The sequence below is a fragment of the Myotis daubentonii genome, chromosome 7, assembly GCF_963259705.1.
Source record: "Myotis daubentonii chromosome 7, mMyoDau2.1, whole genome shotgun sequence".
In the NCBI taxonomy this organism is placed as follows: domain Eukaryota; kingdom Metazoa; phylum Chordata; class Mammalia; order Chiroptera; family Vespertilionidae; genus Myotis; species Myotis daubentonii.
The window spans coordinates 75,852,655-75,874,427 of NC_081846.1; the positions used below are offsets into that span (position 1 = coordinate 75,852,655).

At 42.0% G+C, this 21,773-nt stretch overlaps 1 protein-coding gene across 1 annotated transcript in view; it reads right to left on the bottom strand.

Moving 5' to 3' along the window:
* The window catches only part of THSD7B (thrombospondin type 1 domain containing 7B), a 747,617-nt gene that overhangs the window by 519,187 nt on the left and 206,657 nt on the right, over positions 1 to 21,773 (bottom strand). The window contains exon 4 of the mRNA XM_059702510.1: positions 20,072 to 20,241. Within this exon, the coding sequence (XP_059558493.1) occupies positions 20,072 to 20,241 (170 nt within the window). The remainder of the gene's footprint in view (positions 1 to 20,071; positions 20,242 to 21,773) is intronic.

The window sequence follows — 21,773 nt, forward strand, 5'->3', positions numbered from 1 at the left end:
CACATTGAGCCTGACATCTAAAGTCATCATTACCCCTGGAAACAAGTTCTTTTGAAGCTTTTGGATACCAAGCCCACTCCCTAGAACTTGGGAATTGTTGCTGAATTTACAGAGGAAGAAATTATAATAATAATTAGTAGATAGTGTAAGTTAATAGAAAAATGCATATTTGATAATCACATTAACTTTTAGGCTAGGAAAATGGAAGGAAATTGGAATGAGGTGCCTCAAGTCTAAAGCATGGGACTAAGGTCTACAACTGACCAACTTTGAAAACCAGGCAAGTTTCAAATTGGTATTCTTCCAGATACCAATTTACATATTTTAACATACAAATATTGAATTATGTCAACCTTGTCCAAGCTTCTTAGAAATCACCTTTTTTATTTTAAAATTTACAAATTTCTAGGCCCACACCAGATATACTAAAGCAGCATCTTTAGGGGACGGGCCCAGGACAGACTAAGTTTGACAATACCACAGGCAATTCATACCACCAGGTTTGTTGATAATTATTGCTTAAGTGATATCTGCATTTCCTCTCAGTCTCAAAATTTAGTTGTTTTTTTTAAAAAACTTGCTTCAAATAATACTTTATTATAGCCTAAATAGATGACTAGAGAAAGGTACAATTAAACCAACAAATAATTACAGAGTTTAAGAAAATTAGTCTTAAAAATGAAAGATATTGTTTCAAGCTGTATCCAGTCTAAAGAATACTAAATGAATATGACCAATTTGACAGTATATCCTAAATAGAAAAAAAAAATGACAGATACAGAATTTTAGGGAAATAATATACTTGGAGTATCCCTAATCAACTCTATTTCAGTGTAAAAGAAAAAGAGTATTACATATAAAAAGATTTTATTTAGAATGTAACTGAGTTTTACATTTATATTTCCTCCTAACACTCAATACACTTATGAGATAGAACAAATAAATACATCCTATTATCCTTATTTTATAAAAGGATAAACAAAGGCAAAATTTAGTAACTCATCTACCCAATTCTAAGTATTATTATCAGTTATAAAGGGAAAATTTAAAAATCTGTTTACTTAAGTCCTAGTTCAGTGTTTCTTTCTACATAATTTCATTTTGTCAAAAAATAATCACTATTATCTCCACTTTATGTATATTTAAAAATTCCCACAATGAAATATTTTTTTAAATGTTTGTTACCCTGAGATTAATTGGGGGGGGGGGGGCAATTTATAGACAAAAATATTTAAATGTCTGGAATAGAATTTCCAGAACATTATCTCTACCAACCAACAATTCTGCCAAAATCATTTTAAATTTCAATATCTCAAAAATTTCTACAGGAGATATATATTTATTTATTTATCCTTTAAAAGATGTTTTCACTGATTTTTAGAGAGAGGGAAAGAGAGAGGGAGAAGAGAGAGAGATAGAAACATGGATGAGAGAGAACGATGGGTCAGATGCCTCCTGCACATCCCCTACTGGGGAGCAAGCCTACAACCCTGGCATGTGCTCTGACCAGGAATCAAACCAGTGACCTCTTGGTGAAGAGGTCAGTGCTGAACCAATGAGCAACACTTGCTGGCCTATTTCTTTATATTTAACTAGAGGCCCGGTGCACAAAAATTTGTGCACTTGGGGGGTAGGGGGGCGTCCCTCAGCCTGGCCTGTGCCCTCTCGCAGTCTGGGACCCCTCAGGAGATAACAACCTGCTGGCTTAGGCCTGCTCCTGGGTGGCAGAGGGCAGGCCCAATCCCTAGGTGCAGCCCCTGGTCGGGCTCAGAGCAGGGCCGATTGGGGAGTTGGGGCGCCGCCCCGTCATGCACAGAGCAGGGCAGATTGGAAGGTTGTGACGCCACCCTCAGTCACGCTCAGGGTAGGGCCAATTGGGGGGTTGGGGCACTGTCCCCTGTCACACTCAAGGCAGGGTCAATGGGGAGGTTGTGGCGCCACCTCCTGTCACGCACAGAGCAGGACCAATCAGGGGGTTGGGGCGCTGCCCCCTGTCACACACAGAGCAGGGCCCATCAGGGGGTTGGGGCACTGCCACTCTCACACTCAGGGCAGGGCTGATGGGGAGGTTATGGCTCTACCCCGTCACACACAGAGCAGGGCCCGTGGGGGGTGGGGGGGTTGGGGAGCTCCCCCCTATCAGGCACAGAGCAGGGCTGCTCAGGGGGTTGGGGCCCCACACCCTGTCACACACAGAGCCGCAGGGTGATCAGGGGGTTTGGGCACTGGCCCCTGTCACGCTGATCCCGGTGCCGGGAGGCATATTACCCTTTTACTATATAGGGTAGAGGCCTGGTGCATGGGTGGGGCCGGCTGGTTTGCCCTGAAGGGTGTCCTGGATCAGGGTGGGGGTCCCCACTGGGGTGCCTGGCCAGTCTGGGTGAGGGGCTGAGGGCTGTTTTCAGGCTGGGAGTGACTGAAGTTCCCAACCGCTCCTTTCTTTCTTTTTTTTTTTTTTTTTTATTCTGGGCCAGCTTTACCTTGAGGCTTGGCTCCAGCTCTTAGGCCTCCGCGGCTGAAAGTAGGTTTCTGGCCTTTGCTAACAATGTTGTGAATCTGCTGGCTGAAGTCCGGCGGTATTTGTTACAATGTTTCTTAAACTGCGGGCTCAGAGGCCTGCAGCCACAGGCAGGGAACGTTGGTTTCCTCCAATGATCCTCCGTCACTGAGGCAAGCAAGCCTCATGTTAGTTTCAAGCTGCCTGGCTGCTGGTGGCCATCTTGGCTGACAGTTAATTTGCATATCTCGCTGATTAGCCAATGAAAAGGGTAGCGTTCGTACACCAATTACCATGTTTCTCTTTTATTAGTGTAGATAAATTTATAGCCCAATAGCCCAATGCCTCTATAATATCTATTTGATTCAGAGAAACAAAACAAATGTCCCAAGAACAGTGTAGATGCTACAACTTCCAAAGGAGAACGGTCATTTTCTAAATAAAAACATTTGTTGTTTCTAGGGTTTTGGGGGCAATAATAATTTTCTTCTCTGAATTAATACCACAAGGTAGGATAACAAACAATGAAGTTGCTTTTAGCCCATAAAAGATGTTGAAGAACAGAAACATTTTATTGTTTTATAAAGTGGATTACTATTCCCTTGATTGTAATTAGAAAAGCAGAAGATCAGGCACTATATACAATTATTTTAGTTACATTTTTAATGAAAAGGGATATATTAACCAATGTGTGTGTGTGCGCGCGCACGCGCATATGTGGGTTTGGGTATTGTTGTTGAGAGATAATTTTTCCATGGATCTGTCATGTTTCTGCATGTCTTATGATCAGAGATACTGACAGCTTTTGTTCCAGACTATCTTTTCAAGGATGTTTAAATAGCAAATAGCCTTGGAAAAGGATAATCTAAGAGACAAAGGTTGTACCGATTTGATTTCAGCCTCCTTATAGGAGACGAGTATTTCTAAAGCTGTGTCTCCCTACTGACACACAACTCACTATGTGCTCAGGTATCAGGACAACTATGACTGAAGAAACTAGTACAAATGATATTCTGGCTACTAACATTTCTGTAACAAACTGACTTTTATCTTTGATTAAGGGGCATCATGTCTTCTGCCAGTATCTATAAAACAGCTGCAGGCTAACGTGTTATAGCTGAGACCTTTGATAGTTCTTGCTATGTGAGAATATCAGTTATTCACATTTGAGCTTACACGTAGTTCTTCCTACAACGTGTTTGCACAATTCCTTTGGAATTGTTTGTCTTTCAACTCTCTGTGAGCTAAGACATCCTAGATAGTCATTTTATGACTGGTCATTTCAATTAAGTAACTTAACAACCCTGGGAGATTTTTTGAACACATCAACACTTTTTTATATGTTCTATTATATCATTCCAAAATTCTCACATCTACCACTATTTATGTGTCAAACTTTTTATGGAATGCTTAGGTCACAGTCTGTAAGACTTCTTCCATTAAAATCAAGTGAAATGCTTTAAATGAAATGCTGATATACCCAATTCTCAAATTTGTAAGGATGAACGAAATCTATTAGCATTCAATTCTGAATGCACTCATAGAGGACTCACACATTAACGTCCTGTTCTCAGTGACTGACTATCTCAAGTAGAGGTTAACCTACAAGAAGCTTAAGTAGTGACCCCTTGTACACATGCCGTGCCAGTGAGGGCAATTAAGTACCAGGCCAGTGCCTGGGTCATGTCCTACTGGCTGCTACACATTTTTAATACTACCCCTTCTCACAGAGAACAGATCACATAAACTTATTACTGAAAAATTTTGCTATTAGATCATATTCCAACTTCTTCTTTTATAGATGAAACAGCTGAGTATTTGCATTTTAATAGAAACTTTAAAGTACATACTCTTTTCTTCTAGGTTACTTATTGTTTAATCTTGCATATGAAAAATACTTTCATATTAGACCAACATAATTCGTTTTTATTTTTCTCTCTCCAAATTGCCTTTGACCTCCTGATATTAAAGACAGGTTTGTTCACCCTTCTGTCCTAAGAGTATTTCATAAAGTGTCTAATCTATTTCAGGGTCCCAATAAATGTATGAATGAACAAAAAAGCAAAGCCTTTAGTGTCTAAAGAAATAAAAAAAATGCATGCCTTGTACTTAGTGAGTATTTAGTAGGTACTAGGGACTGTGTTCTGATTTTTTTTCTCCTTTACATATGAATCATCTCATTTACTCCTGACAACTCTATTGTTATCTCCATTATTCAGATGAGAAAACTGGAGGCTTAGAGAGGCTGTGACTTGACCAACATCATATAGTCAGGAGGTGAGGGAACTGGCGCTCCAATGTGGCAATCCCACTTCAGAGCCTAACGTCTTCATTGGTAAACTAACTAAACCTCTGTAATCCTTCACTTCACACTGAATCATCCATATGTTCATAAGAACTATCCTCTTACTTAATTTTAATAAACACCAATAATGTATTTATTTCTGAGACAGAAAAGAAGGAGTTTTAGAAGACAAAATAATAACCACACAAACGTGTAAATCTTAACCCCTTATCACCTGTGAACATGTGAGGTTACATGAGAAAGGGGGATGAAGGTTGTGTATAACTGAGGTTGCTAATTAACTGACCTTGAAATGAGGGGATTGCCTGCATCACCAGGTGGGCTCAACTTACCCACAAGGGTCCTTATAAGTGGATGAGGGAGTGAAAAGGGTCATAGTCAGAAAGGCATGGGAAGATGTCATGTTGCAGACTTTGAAGACAGAGTTAGGAGTCAGGAGCCAAGAAATGCAGGCAGCTTCTTAAAGCTGGGAGAGCAAGGCAAGGTACTCGCCTAGAGCCTCCAGGAGGCGCACACCCCGCTCGCGCCTTGATTTTAGCTCAGAGACAAACACTTTGGACTTCTGACCTCCAGAACTGTGAGATCATAAATGTGTGTTGCTTTAAGTCATAAGTTTGTGGTGATTTGTTACAGCAGAAATAGGAAATTAATTTAGGAGTACAATTAACAGGGAAGTAATAGCTGTGGCAGAGCCTGCTCGCTGCCCCTCAAAGCCTGTGCTTCTGTTCCAAAGTGTACGGTTGTTGCCAACAAATAGCTGCCCAACAGGGCTCATATTTTCCAAGGACCCCTAATTTTCCTACCCTCATTTCTTTACATTGCAACTGGCATACAATGACTCGGTGGACTGTGGAAATGAATCAGTCAGGAGTCAAGATGTTTCAGCTCTCGGTCCTTGACTCATGCTCTCTGTTGCCTGGGTCGCAAACTGTGGCCCCTTGAGTGTGGCTCTTCCACAAAATACCACATGTGGGCACGCACATAGAGTGTAATTGAAACTTCGTGGCCACACTCAAGGGGCCAAAGAGCCGCATGTGGCTCACGAGCCGCAGTTTGCCGACCACTGGCCTGGGTGATGATGCAATGCTACCAGTAGCTTCTGGCCGCAAGATAGAAAGGTCAACTAACTTGCCCAAAGCCATACAGTGTGGCAGAGATAGAATGAATGAAAGGGACAGTGGAGTCAGTTGAAGCTGGGGGAGGTCGGCAAGGGCTATATATCCTGCATGGCTCTATGAGTGATGTTAAAAAGTTTTTAATTCAGAAGAAGCCTCTTAAGTCATTTTTCATAGGAATGATATACTCAGATAATAAGGTTGTTTTGGCAGGAGTTTAGAGAATAAAAAGTAATAATAGCTAATACTTATTAAGTTATTTTTGTATAAGGCTCTATTCTAGGTGGCGGTGGTGGTGGTGGTAGTGGTGGTGGTGTGTGTATGTGTGTGTATTTCCATTCAATCCTATAGTACTCCAATGAGCTAGGAAGGTTCAGTATCTCCATTGTAAAGATGAAGAAACTGAAAGTAAAGGATTACAAGGTTACACAGCTTGTAAATTATAGGGTAAGAATTTGGACAGAGGTAGTGTGTCTGCAGCGCCCATATGTTGAGCCGCATGAAACATGCTCAACTCTATTTAGGAGGAAGAGTAGAAGGGAGAAGTCAGTAAGGGTCCCATGATAGGAGTTCATCTGAGAAATAATGCTAGAAGGGAAGATGATTGGAAATACATAAATAGAAAGAATAAGCAAATAAAATATATATAGGGCTTCCCAAAACTGTATACAGATACATTTTTGATACCTCAACTGATGTTTCCTTCTTTTCAAATTTAATCCATTGGAGTTAATAGTTATTCAAAGTGTGTATTTGGAGGTAGAATTAATTTAACATAGTGATATAGTGAATGCAGGCCAAGAGGTAAATGACAGTAAAATACCAAGGGTGGAGCCCAGGTTTCTAGCATAAGCACTGAGCCAAAAGGGACAAATTCCTGAACTGTGGAACCCTGGATTTGGGGTATGCAGGATAACATAGAGTCTAATAGGGGGAACACTGAATTTAAAATGGTATAGGTTGTTAAAATAAAAATAGCTGTTGCAATCCTAGAAAAATTGGGAAAACTTGGACAAATTTCATCAAGAGTTGAATACAATTGAAGCCTTAGAAAAACAGATCTTAAAAGAGTAGAACAAACTACAATGATATATTCCACACAGAGACACAGAGAATCTTAGAAGCAGCATCATGATTCAGTTTGCTTTCCAGCTTTTCTCTTGATGTGGGAATTGATTCTCCCTCCCAAGATGCCTGAGAAAATGGCCAGAAGATAGAGGAGTAAGTGAACAATTCTTAAGCACATAGAGATCTTTTTTTAAATTTTATTTTATTGTTTAAAGTATTACAAATAGTAGTACATATGTCTCCTTTTTCACTCATCGACCTTTCCCTGGCCTCCTCTACCCCCTGGCACATTCCCTCACCTCCCCCTCCAGTGTCTTGTGTCCATTGGTTATGCTTATATGCATGCATACAAGTCCTTTGGTTGATCTCTTACCTCCTTCCCCTCAACCCTACCCAGCCTTCTCGCTATAATTTGACAGTCTGTTTGATGCTTCTTTGCCTCCATATCTATTTTTGTTCATCAGTTTATAATGTTATTTATATTCCACAAATGAGTAAAATCATGTGGTATTTATATTTCACTGACTGGCTTATTTCACTTAGCATAATACTCTCCAGGTCCATCCACGCTGCTGCAAATGGTAAGAATTCCTTCTTTTTTTTACAGCAGCATAGTATTCCATTGTGTAGATGTACCACTTTCTTCTAATCCACTCATCTGCTGATGGGTACTTGGGCTGTTTCAAAATCTTAGCTGTGGTAATCTGTGCTGCTATGAACATATATGGGGTGCATATATCCTTTCTGATTGGTGTTTCTGTTTCCTTGGGATATATTCCTAGAAGTGGTATTACTGGGTCAAATGGTAGTTCTATTTTTAAATTTTTTTAGGAAACTCCATACTGTTCCCCACAGTGGCTGCACCAGTCTGCATTCCCACCAGCAGTGTAGGAGGGTTCCTTTTTCTCTGCATCCTCTCCAGCACTGTTTTTTTGTTGATTTGTTGATGATAGCTGTTCTGACAGGTGTGAGATGGTACCTCATTGTTGTTCTGATTTGCATCTCTCGGATGAATTTGAGCATGTTTTCATATGTCTCTTGGATTTTTGAATGTCCTCTTTCAAAAAGTGTTTATTTAGGTCCTTTGCCAATTTTTTGATTGGTTGTTTGTCTTCCTTTTGTTAAGTTGTATGAGTTTCCTGTAAATTTTGGAGATTAAACCCTTATCGGTGATCACATTGACAAATATGTTCTCCCATGCAGTGGGATTTCTTGTTGTTTTGTTGATGGTTCCTTTTGCTGTGTAGAAGCTTTTTATTTTGATGTAGTCCCATTTGTTTATTTTCTCTTTAGTTTCCATTGCCCTATGAGCTGTACTGGTAAAGATATTGCTAGGACAAATGTCTGCTATTTTGTTGCCTATGACTTCTTCTAAGATTTTTATGGTTTCCCACCTTAGTTGAAGTCCTTTATTCATTTTGAGTTTATTTTTGTGTACCATGTAAGTTGGTGGTCTAGTTTCATTTTTTTGCAAGTATCTGTCCAATTTTCCTGACATCATTTATTGAAGAGACTGTCTTGACTCCATTGTATACTCTTGCCTCCTTTGTCAAATATTAATTGAGCATAATGGCTTGTGTCAATTTCTGGGTTCTCCGTTCTGTTCCATTGGTCTATATATCTATTCTTGTGCCAGTACCAGGCAGTTTTGAGAACAGTGGCTTGTAGCATAGCTTGATATCTGGTATTGTGATCCCTCCAGCATTGTTCTTCTTTCTCAAGATCACTGCAGATATTCGGGTTCTTTTTTTAATTCCAGATGAATTTTTGGAGAGTTTTTTCTAGGTCTTTGAAGCACGCCATTGGTATTTTAATGGGGATTGCATTGAATTTATAGATTGCTTGTGTAGTATGGACATTTTAATTATGTTGATTCTACCAATCCATGAACATGGTATATTTTTCCATTTGTTCATGTCTTCTTCTATCTCTTTTTTCAGCATTCTGAAATTTTCTGAGTACAGGTCCTTTATCTCCTTGGTTAAATTTATTCCTAGGTATCTTAATTTTTTGTTGTAATGGTAAATGGGATTGTCTTTTTAGTTTCTCTTTCAAGCACACAGAGATCTTACTGAGTCTTCTGTCTGAAGGACAGAACTGATGAGAAGTTCAAACTAGAGTATAGAAAAAACGCCAAATACTAGAATAAGTTAGTGAGTAACTTGTGAAATTTTCATGCAGGAAGATTTGTACAATAAGCAGATGTTTCTTCTATATCCTGCTTGCCAGGATACTCACATATTCAACAAGGCTGGAAAAATAGGTTTGGAAGGAATAACTTTATTTAGGAGGTTACTCTGCCAAGAGGAACCTCATTACCTCTTGGCTTGGTGCTACAGAAAAATCGAATCCAGCTGACAAAATAAAGTTTAGTGAGACACCCTACTAAAGTCTGTAAATGCTCTCATCTCAGCGTGCTTTTCCAAATGTAATCTTCTGGTCTGGAAAGGAGAAATTAATTGTTCATTAATGAAGTGCAGGTGGACGTGAGCAATGGAAATCCAGAGAAAAGTTCCCCACGTGAAAAGAAAAGCCTAAAACTGAACGGTAAGACTATTTATAGGGGATTAGCTCAAGAAATGCCCATTGAGCTCATACTGCCTGTGCCAGGAATGTGCTACCTGCAGTGAAGTCTACCACGGTTATTAACACCGTTCTTGCTCCCAAGGTTTATGCCAGATGGGAAAAAAGAGGAAAAGGACAATGAAGGGGAAGTAATAGAAAAATTGCATGATGAGAAAGATGCAATAGAGGAGGAAGAAAAGTGAGGCTGAGAATAAAAGGAGAAGGAAAGCAAAGTGGGGCAAGAAGAGTTGTTTGCAGCTCCCACCCTACTTCAGGCTCATACTAGGTTTCACTCACATGCATTATTATAACAAATCCTTAAAAACAGTGTCTCTCATTCTTTCTTTTGACATATGTTCACTGAGTTTTATTGTAGCTGAGGCCATCTAGAACGCAGAGCCTACAATTATAATTAAGGTATTAATACTTAATTTGTAAGCTGCAAGGCCAGGAGGCAATGTTAAGGAGAAAAGAGTGGGAGTAAAGCATTGATTCAATGCTATGTGGTTTGTTATTGTGCTGACTAACCATTTCACATTCAACCATAAAGACATATAGCAGATTTGTGTATTTGGAAACCAGAGTTCTTGGAAGGGTTGCAAGAACATACTGGCATAACATACAGGTGCACTGGGAAGAGCCTGGCTCTCTCCTAAATCATGTTTCCCATTGGTGAAGTTTCACTCATCAGGTAGCTATCTTCAATGCTGCAACATCCAACTCCTCAGCTGCCCAAGAAGCCAGATCCCATGCACCACAATGTGGTGTTATATCCATGTTTGGAATTGGACTGGCAACTGTGTGCTCTTAGGGACTCAACAATATGAAAGAAGGTGGTAAAAGGAATATGAGACGGGGAACAGCTTTGAATTCAATACAAGCATCGTATATGTGCTAGATACTGTGCTGATTGCTGAGAACAACATAGATGTGGTCCCTGATCTCATAGACCATGCACAGTAGCCTGGTTAACAGGGCACACAAACAAACAATGATAGTGCAGTGAGATAAAGTGCTTTGATGGGTGAGGAGAAGAAACCCTATGTTGTCTCCTAGGCTCAGTGTCTAGGTAGGGGTTCTTCAGGTAGGAGTTCCGAGTCAAGGATTAAGTTTGCTTGGGTGGAGGGAAATGACAGAGATCTTAGGATTGTGGTCAGTAGTCAGACAGAGACTGGCTCTAAAGGCCTAGCCTGTGCAAGAAAATGTTCCATGTGTTGAAGCTCAGAGTGTTGGACAGGGATGGAGAGGGCAGAAGTTCAATCCCACCATCTCAGGATCTGATCATCAGCAGGCCTAAGACCACAGAATGCTACCTCTCTCTACCCTAAGTCCACAGCCCTTTCCTTCACCCACACATATGCGCATGTTAAATTTCTTTCTCGCCGAAACCGGTTTGGCTCAGTGGTTAGAGCGTCGGCCTGCGGACTGAAAGGTTCCAGGTTCGATTCCGGTCAAGGGCATGTACCTGGGTTGCGGGCACATCTTCAGTGGGAGATGTGCAGGAGGCAGCTAATGAATGTTTCTCTCTCATCAATGTTTCTAACTATCTCTCTCCCTTCCTCTCTGTAAAAAAATCAATAAAATATATTTTAAAAAAAATTTCTTTCTCTATGCTACCCCCAAAGCAAAAAGAATTCAACAAAACACTCTCTCACTTGAGGAGTTTCTCAATTTGACTTCCATAAGCATGTGCATTTTTCCATTTATAGGTTGGGCACCAGTACTTAAAAATACAAAAAAGAAGGACCCCAAGAATGGTCTGCAAGGACTTTACTGCCTAATGGGTGACAAAGAGAAGAATATCAAGTGCTAGAAGTCAGGCAAAAAGTGATGTGTTGTTACAGGGGCATGGACTTAGTGCAATAGGATTAGGCAAGCTCTAATATTACTTGGTAAAACCATTGGAAAATATTCAAACACATCTTGCTCTTGACAATTCTGCTCTTCCTTGATGACAAACACTTTAGTTTCAGTTATGCACAGAATTAAGTTATCGATTCAGTGTGTTAATTTGAAGAAATATAAAATATGTTGCACAAACATGAACACATGTTCTTCCTCTTTAGGAGATAATATTAAGCAGGTCTCACATGCTATCAAAACGCATTTTTCCGGAAGCATTTTTTCCCTAGGAGTAACCTTTACTCAGTGCTAGATTTTCTCCTGTAACATCCTGCTTCTATAATTTTTTTCAGGGCCTTCTCTCCTGCACTCTTTTTAATCATGTGAATTACACCTTGAGCTAAATAAATTAAGAAAATTTTAATGTCAAGAACAGCCTGATAATTTAATGAATGCTGAAAGTAGGAACTCTTCAATATTTTTGCTAAGCACAGTAATTCAATAAACACTTGCTATAGCGCACTAAGATCAGTTTGTTACACTTGATTAAAAAGTCACTAAACTGAGATACAAATGCAATAAACAGAACCAGAAAAAAACAATCTTAATTTAGACTCCTAGTGACCTATTTCTTCTAAATATTTAGTGTGCTTTCTCTAAACTTTTCTCAACTTTCCCACTTTGGGACTTTTGGAGAGAATAGCTGAACTATATAAATATATATATTCCCAATAATTGAGTATGTTTCCAAGGTAGGAAGTTTACAGGCCAGTGGCCTTCTGTTCCATGGTCTCAACTGAACTGCCATCAAATATCCTGCTGTTAATTAGCAAAAATTATTTCATTAGGTTATCTCTGCTTCTCTGTTAGCAGAAAGCAAGAGAAAATGCTGCAACACTCTTTAAACAGTCTCATTCCTCCTCTAAGGGTTAACACTAAGGGAAGTTCTAAGTGAATTGTTTTCCTGACACTTTATTTTCACACCCAAATGAGCTTATTGACTTTAAAATCAATTTCTTAAGATGGGTAAAGATATTTGCAGGCCCTCAAATGATGGTGAAATATCTCCTTTAATTGTCCCTTAAGAAATCTGTACATCTGTTCATAATGTAAAGTACTTTAGTTCATATCTAAAAACTTCTTGGATAACCAGATAAGTTTGAAAATAGGACATGACCACTCATGAGAATTTTCTTAGCATACTGACATTTCTACATTTTTAGATACAGCTAAGAATATGAGATTTCTTCTCTGCTTGAAAGCCTACAGTGGGTACCCACAGTCTCAAAAATAGTCTTAACTCCAGGGGAGCCCAAAGGCCTAGTTTTCAGGTACCATTGTCACTTCCTATTCCCTGTGCTCTCCTTTCTCCAGTGCACTGGCCACCACTGAATATAAACACCTCAGTTCTTTTCCAAATGTCCCTCCTGCCCCACTTAAAACATTCTTCCCTATTGATCCTGCAAACTCTCATTAAGCATTACCTCCTTTATGAAGATTACCTTTAGGCATCATTATAACATGGTATACACACACACACACACAGGGTGGGGCAAAAGTAGGTCTACAGTTGTGAGTATGCAAAACATAGAGTTTATTCTTCTATTATTATTTATCACTAGAGGCCCAGTACATGAATTCATGCACGGGTGGGGTCCGGCTGGCCCGGTCCCAATCAGGGCAGAACAGGGCCGGGGCCTGTCAGGAGGAGGAGATGGTGGGAGGTTAGCTGGCTGGCCCGCCCCATCAAGGCCCAATCAGAGCCAGGCTAGCTGGGGAAAAGGGCCAGGGCGATTGGCCAATGGGCCCCACCCCCAATTGGGGTGGGGGGCTGATCAGTGGTCAGGGGCCATTGGAGGGGCCATGGGAAGTTGGCCAGCCAGCCCCACCCCTGATTGGTGTGGTAGAGCACATCGGAGGCAAAGCTGGCTGGGAGGAGGGGCCATGGGCCAATCAGGTGGTGGAAGCTGGTCGGGGAAGGGGCTGGCTGTGGGGAGGGGCCAAAGGCTGATTGGGGTGATAGGGGCCTATCAGGGGTGGGGCCAGCCGAGGGAAGGGGCCATAGGCAGTTGGCTGGTGGCCTTGCTACTGATCAAGGTGTGGGAGCTGATCTGGGGTGGGGCCAGGCAGAAGGAGGGGCTACAGGAGGTTGGCCGCTCTGCCACGCCCTTTATTGGGGTAGGGGGGCAATCAGGGGTGGGGCCGACCAGGGGGAGTGGCTACAGGCTGATTGAGGTGGTGGGGGCCCATCAGGGGCAGGTATGGCCAGGGGGAAGGGCTTTGGAGTGATTGGCCAGTTGCCTCGCCCTCGATCAGAGTGGGAGAAGCCAATCAGGGGTGGGGCCGACTAGGGGGAGAAGCCGAGGGAGATTGGCCAGCGGCCCCACCCCTCCCATCAGGCCAGTTCCCTGGCTGCAGTGGGTGTCATAGTGACCAGTCCTTTGGTTGTTATGGCATTACGGTCGCTGGCTTTATATATATATATATATAGATTATATTATTTTCCATATGAACAACTTTAAACCTACTTTTACCCCACCCTGTATGCACACATATATATATAATTAGAGGCTTCATGCACAAAATTAATGTAAAGGCCATGGCCCTGGCCTCCACCTGCTGCCACCACAGCCGGGGGCCTCTACCACCTCTGCCACGGCCCCCGCCTCCTTGGCTTTATCTGGAAGGAAGGATATCAGGAAGGATGTCCAGTCTAATTAGCATATTATACTTTTATTATTATAGACTAGAGGCCCGGTGCACAAAAATTTGTGCACTGGGGGGGGGGGGGGGAGAGGGTCCCTCAGCCTGGCCTGTGCCCTCTCGTAGTCTGGGACCCCTTGGGAGATAACGACCTGCTGGCTTAGGCCTGCTCCCGGGTGGCAGAGGACAGGCCCAATCCCTAGGTGCAGCCCCTGGTCGGGCTAAGAGCAGGGCTGATTGGGGAGTTGGGGTGCCGCCCCCTGTCATGCACAGAGCAGGGCGGATTGGGAGGTTGCGATGCCACCCTCAGTCACACTCAGGGTAGGGCCGATTGGGGGGTTGGGGCACCAACCCCTGCCACACTCAAGGCAGGGTCAATAGGGAGGTTGCGGCGCCACCCCCTGTCATGCACAGAGCAAGGCCGATCAAGGGGTTGGGGTGCTGCCACCTGTCACGCACAGACCAGGGCCCATCAGGGTGGGTGGGGCTCCGTACCCTGTGACGCACAGAGCAGGGTTGATCAGGGTGTTGGGAGCTCCCCCCTGTCACGCACAGAGCAGGGCCCATCATGGGGGTTGGGGAGCTCCCCCCTGTCACACACAGAGCAGGGTCGATCAGGGGGTTGGGGAGCTTCCCCCTGTCACACACAGACCAGGGCCCATCTGGGGGTTGATGAGCTCCCCCCTGTCACTCACAGAGTAGGGCCAATAGGGGAGTTGGGGCACTGCCCCCTGTCACACACAGAGCAGGGCTAATCAGGGGGTTGGGGCGCCGCCACTGTCACACTCAGGCAGATCCAATGGGGAGGTTATAGCTCTACCCCATCACACACAAGGCAGGGCCCGTTGGGGGTGGGGGGTGGTTGGGGCACCGCCCTCTATCACCCACAGAGCAGGGCCAATCAGGGGGTTGGGGTGCCACCACTCTCACACTCAGGGCAGGGCCGATGGGGAGGTTATGGCTCTACCCTGTCACACACAGAGCAGGGCCTGTGGTGGGGGGGCGGGGGGAGTTGGGGGGCGTTGGGGCACCGCCCTCTATCACCCACTGAGCAGGGCCAATCAGGGTGTTGGGGCGCCACCACTTTCACACTCAGGGCAGGGCCGATGGGGAGGTTATGGTTCTACCCTGTCACACACAGAGCAGGGCCAATCAGGGGGTTGGGGTGCCGCAACCTGTCACACACAGAGCCGCAGGGCGATCAGGGTGTTGGGGAGCTCCCCCCTATCAGGCACAGAGCAGGGCTGATCGGGGGGTTGGGGCGCCTTCCCCTGTCCCGAACAGAGCAGGGCGGATAAGGAGGTTGTGGCCCCGCCCCCTGTCACACACAGAGCCGCAGGGCGATCAGGGGGTTTGGGCGCTGCCCCCTGTCACGCTGATCCCGGTGCTAGGAGGCATATTACCCTTATACTATATAGGATAGAGGTTGGTGCATGGGTGGGGCTGGCTGGTTTTCCCTGATGGGTGTCCTGGATCAGGTTGGGGGTCCCCACTGGGGTGCCTGGCCAGCCTGGGTAAGGGGATGATGGCTGTTTGCAGGTGGTCACACACCATTCAGGGTGGGGGTCCCACTGGGGTGTCTGGCCAGCCTGGATGAAGGGATGATGGCTGTTTGCAGCTCGTCACACACCCTTCAGGGTGGGGGCCCCCACTGGGGTGCCTGGCCAGTCTGGGTGAGGGGCTGAGGGCTGTTTTCAGGCTGGCGGGTGACTAAAGCTCCCAACCGCTCCTTTTTTTCTTTTTCTTTTTTTATTCTGGGTCAGCTTTAGCTCTGAGGCTCCAGCTCTTAGGCCTCCGCTGCTGAAAGCAAGTATCTGGTTTGTTTGCGTTCTATAATCGAAACAATGTATAACTCCAGCTCTGAGATCCCGGCTTGCTGAAAGCAGGTTTCTGGGGTTTTGTTTAGCTTCTATATTTGTTACAATGTTTCAAACTGCAGGCTCAGAGGCTGGCAAGGCAGGCGGGGAACGTTGGTTTCCTCCATCACTGAAGCAAGCAAGCCTCATGTTAGTTTTAAGCTGGCTGGCTGCCGGCCGCCATCTTGGATGGCAGTTAATTTGCATATCGTCCTGATTAGCCAATGGGAAGGGTAGCGGTCGTACGCTAATTACCATGTTTCTCTTTTATTAGATAGGATAGTCACAGTATTAAGATACAATATCCTAATTGTTCATTCAATTGTTCATTCCAATTAAGAGTCTATAAATTAATGAAGGGTACCTTGATAATAATACCCTAAAATATAGCTGTACATAAATTATTTATTTATTTATTTTTCGATGTGTTGTTCCATTTATTCATGCATTCATTGTTTGACTTCTTGCATGTGCCCTGACCAGAGATCGAACCTGCATATAAATTATTTAAATAGTATGAATGTATCATTGTCATCCACCTTTAACTGGCATCATCAGTATATTTAAAACCAATTTAATGAACTAGAAGACTTAAAAAACACTAATGTGGTTTATCAAAGTTCCAAACAAGTCAGATCTAAAACCCAGAACCAAAACACATTCAGCTTGCATACACTAGTTAGACAATATATATATATATATATATATATATATATATATATATATTTGTATATCTTCCCATAGTACTCAGAATTCCAGGCCATTCCCGTATCTGATTATTCTCTCCCGTAATACCAAGTCTGAGCCCAGCATGACAAAGACTTGGGACTCTCAGGAACTACTGAGTCTTACTGGAGTACAGGGGTGAACTAATGTATTCAACAATTCAAAGCTAAAGTGTGCTCCATTTTCAAAATAGCTTTGTCCATTTAATGTCAAGTAATAAATCTGAAATTTGAAAACAAACAAACAGGTAGTGTTCTGCTTAACTGCAACCACACCAATTCCTTTTCCCAATTTTTATTTAGTTTTTGTAGAGTTTTTGGTTTCATGTTTTTTTACCTAATGAATGCATTCTATCTCTATGCTGTTTCACTCCATATTTTTTGATATTCCAGGCCCTAGGCCACATTGTCATAACTTGATTAAATCTGCCCCAGTCTTTATTAGATTTTAGAGGTGTGTTCCTTGTTTCAATGTTTTACATTCTGAGAAATCATCCTTGAATGCAGGCTAAGTGGCTTTAATTTCATTTGAGAAAAGGGCAAAAAGAAAATGGCCTCACCAAATATAAGCTTTTAGACTTGCAGGTAAACATCACTCTTATTAGTGCTTCTCTTATCAAAGAAAAACACAACAATAAGTGGTAAACAAAATCACAAATAACCCTCTATATTTTTATCCCCAAAACTATTGACTTGGCTGCTATCACTGGTAATACTTCTCATATTGATTGTTACAGCACTACTTTGACTGCAGCTAAAACATCATATGAACACTGAACAATAGAACCAGGTAAATATGCCATAGCTGTTCTTATACTATCCTTACAAACACCATGAATTGAGGTCAAATGGAGACTTGTACATCAGCAAGAATAAGTTGTCACAGAACACAATTCAGTCTCAGCGTCCAGCCTCACCAAGAGACATGGAAGCCTTAAAGAGAGAATTAGCATTCTTCCCCAATCACCATTCTAGCATTTAAAAATTCTATTGCATGAGAGACCTATAGAAATGAATCTTGTGTTTTTTTTACCTCCCCCTCATCATCCCCTAAGATCAGGTTCTTAGAAAGCGGTACAGCTAACTCACAATGAATGGCAGAGTTCTGTGGGGGAAAACGTCAAGCAATTCCATTGCAGAGACTGAGCAGACTATCCTGGAGTCTAAGGAGAAATCAACCTTGTGGGAAAGTCAGCTGTGACTGCGAAAAGAGTTTCCAAAATCGATGCTATTAAAATTCTTTCTCCAAAACCTAACATAATAATAATCATAAAAAAGATGTTCACAAAAACTGAAATGCAAAATTGTCATCAATTCTGGCCTTCTTCCTGCATTAGCTGAAAAGGTTAGAAATATTTAAATTCTGTCACTTTAATTGGGCAAAAACACTCCATTGGTCCCATTCAATGGCAATTCAATTATTCTCTCGTGTTTAACTTGAGCCACGGAAGAAATTCTCATGTTGCCAGCTTTGTCAAGGCCTATCTACAAATGATAACAGCAGGACAGGAAAGAATTTATAAAAAAGGAAAGTGGTGGCTGAACAATCTTTCTGGTTCACTTCCATACAAGAGCAAAATAAAAACCTTTGTTAATGTCTACAAAGGTAAGTAGTAAGCTACACCATGCCTTTAATGCAATTGTGACTGTGTTGTGTTCCCAATGCAGCAATAGTTTGACTCTGTCTTCAACTTTGCACAAGAGTACATGGTCGTGGTATACATCACTGTGCTTATATCTTGTCCCCACATCTAAGACCCCTCCAACCCTTTACCACTTTGAGAACTGGGCTACCAGGCTTAGGGATTTCTAAGTACTTTTTTGTTTCCATGTGAACCAGCATACTAATCTGAAAGTGTAATTTGGCCTTAGATTTTTTTCCTCTTTATCACATGCTTGAAGCATATGGTAGCAGGGTTTAATAGGCTGTGAAATATATCTTTAATACCCATCCTCTCTTGAACCGCCTAGCTTGCATGTCATGCTCAGCTCTAGAACACCATTCATCCATCTCTTCTTAATTATAATCTTCCTACCCAAGATGTTTCTATTAAGAATGTTGGAAAGATTAAAGTTGAAGAAATGTTAGAAATAGGTGATCCATAATTAAAGCTATTTTCACTAAAGAAACTTTAGGAAGATGAAACTGTCAAAAGAAGATTAAAAGTTGAAGGTAAAAATAGGTCATAAATTCTCATTTATGTATGGACCCTGAATACCCTAGAACTCGAGACAATAGTAAAAGGGGGGAAGAAGAAGGTGAAATAGAAAGATCACCAAGGTCTGGAAGAAAAAGCTGGAACTTTTTATGGATCTTGTTCTTCCAAGTTTAGAGGAGTAAGCATAGTCATGTTTTGTCCTAGACCAGAACCTGTGTAAATTGTCACTTTGAAAAATTTACTATCACTTTTAAAAAATTTTATTAAAATGTAACTATCACTTTTAAAATAGCCCTCACCCTATAAATATGGAAATAACTTCAATTGTTGAAATAAATGCTCAGGAGTCTGTAAAGATTATTCCTCTGTGAGTTATAAGGAGCATCGCCCAAAGGTTGTGGTCTCAGAAGCCCCTGGAACAATAAAAGGCCATGTCAAAAAAAAAAAAAAAAAAGGCACCTGGTAGGAAAAGCTTGACAGGATAAAAAGGATGCATTTCCATAGCAAGAAAGCTCAGATCTTACCTCCCTAACTAAATTCCACAGGAGAGAATGTATGTGCACACCCAAGAAAGCATCCCCACCTTGACCACTTCAGCAGAGGGCACTGCTGTGGTTGGGATATGTCACACATTCTTCTAGGGTAGAAGCATATCGTCTACTCTTTGCTTTTCAGTCAATTGACTAAGTAAGTCTGGGCCAGTTTTTCAGTCTCTATATGTTATCACTGTCTCCAACTCTGAAACAAATGGACTAGTGCTAAGGTTGCACCTGCCCAGGAGAAAACCTACCGTGGAAGAAATTGTTTCTTCTTCTGCTTTTCATAACATTTAAAATTGTCAATTTGGCAATAAATTGACATTGACCTTAACATTTAAAAGTGATACATCTGCAGAAATTTTCACATTCACAAACTCACACGCCCAAAAACCTCTTGAAAACAAAACAAAACAATACCATTATTCATTACTAACTGACTCACTCCAGCCTCTCAGAGTGTGGAGTGAGTCAGTTAGGATCTTTCACAATGATCCTTTGAGGCTGCTGTTTTTATTATTGCTATTGTCTTTATTCCAAATTAAAGTGGCAGAATATAGGAATGATTTGCAAATAGTCAACAAAACAAGTATGAAATGTGTGAATGCTGAGGGTCCACTGCATTCAGAAGAATCTGAGGAGAGAAGGCTGGATGCCCTTCAGGCAGTGGCACCATCTGTCCCTGGAACTGGCTGCCTACCTTCCTTGGCCCTCTGTGCGGTGGATGCTGGTGTGCTCTGGGCACAGTACACCGCCCGGGTCTGGATCCCACCTCCACACACGGGTCCCGTCACAGGCCAGTGGGGGTCCTGCTGCTCGAGGAGGAGAGAGACTTGGCATTCTTTCCACTCAGAAGTCCTCCAGGAATACCTGTTTGGTTTGATTTATTTAAAAGAAGAAGAAGAAGTAAGGAAAATATAAAATTCTAAAGAAAACCTAAGTCATGACACCAAGTGTGCATAATAATCTCTCTTTCTAGGGCCAAATCATTGCCTATGGGTAAGGAAGTCCACTGGCGTGGAACACTAAATCCCTTTTATGTCCTAGAGAAAAACCATCCTAACCAGATGAGGTTAAGGAAGGAACTATGGATAAACACTAGAATGTTCTCAGCCTTGAAGCTATAAGAGTAAAGAATTAGGAGGAGTTGGAAACCACATGAGCCTCATTCATAGCAGCTGCACTTGTAATGGGGCCTCATTTCACAAAATACTAGATAACTTGGTGTGAAATTTGGCCTTTCTTCTTTTAATGAATAGGATACTGTTTGAATGTGTGAAGCTAGGAATATATTAATTTTAATGGACTGAAATGACCTCCAACTTTTTAACTTTCTTGATAAAGGAAAGTATTTCTACCTGTTTGACCCCACTGGGAGAAAGGTTGCACATATTAAAAAACTGAGTTAATGAAGTTCCCCTTTATTTAATTGATGGGTACTTTTTTTACATGTGCTGACATGCTGTTATTTACACTTACTTAGCAATATATCCTGTGGCTTATAACTAGTTAAGATACATACTAAGAGAAAAACATACATACATGAACACACACTCAAATAAGGAATGAAAACACAATGGACTCTGCATACATCTGGCAGAAAACAAAACAACCGTAACAACATTACACTCATACCTGAAGAATGATTTCAGACAGAATTTCCTTTTGCAGGTTACTACAGCATTCCCCAAGCCCACAGTATTAATATAATTCCATGGCATTCACATAAATACCAACAGAGTCATTAACTTCTGGAACAATAAATGAAACCTAAGAACATTTTCATATCTGTTATCCCATATCAGATTTCAGGAAAAAAATCTAAGCTTTGTGATTGTTTAAAAGAAAACAAATGGTGATAAAATAAGCACATGTCACCAAGGCTCAGGCCTAATGAAAAGAATAAAATTTAAATCAAGCAACAGATGTTGAAATCAGGAGACCGATCTCTAAGAAAACCTAATGGTAACTGAACTCCTCATAATAGATGTCATCATTCTACAAGGTTTGAAAGCCCTAACCAGTTTTTCTCAGTGGTAAGAGTGTTGGCCTGCACACTAAAGGGTTAAGGGTTCGAATCCCAGTCCATCAGGTACTTTGGCTTAGGGTTCGATCCCTGGCCCAGGTTAGGGCACATGTAGGAAGCAACCAATCAATGTTTCTCTCACATTGAGGTTTTTCTCTGTCTATCCCCCTTGTTCTCTCCCTTCCACTCTGAAAATCAATGGAAAAATATCCTTGGGCGAGGATTAAAAAAAAATAATAAAAAAATAAAAGGCTTGAAAGCTGAGAATCATTAGTTTTGTGAAAAGCCCACTAAAGAAAGAAGATTTGCATAAACCATTGCAGTTTGTTGTAACACAACTCTTCTCCCTCTGCTTTGCTACTTCACTTTCCTATGG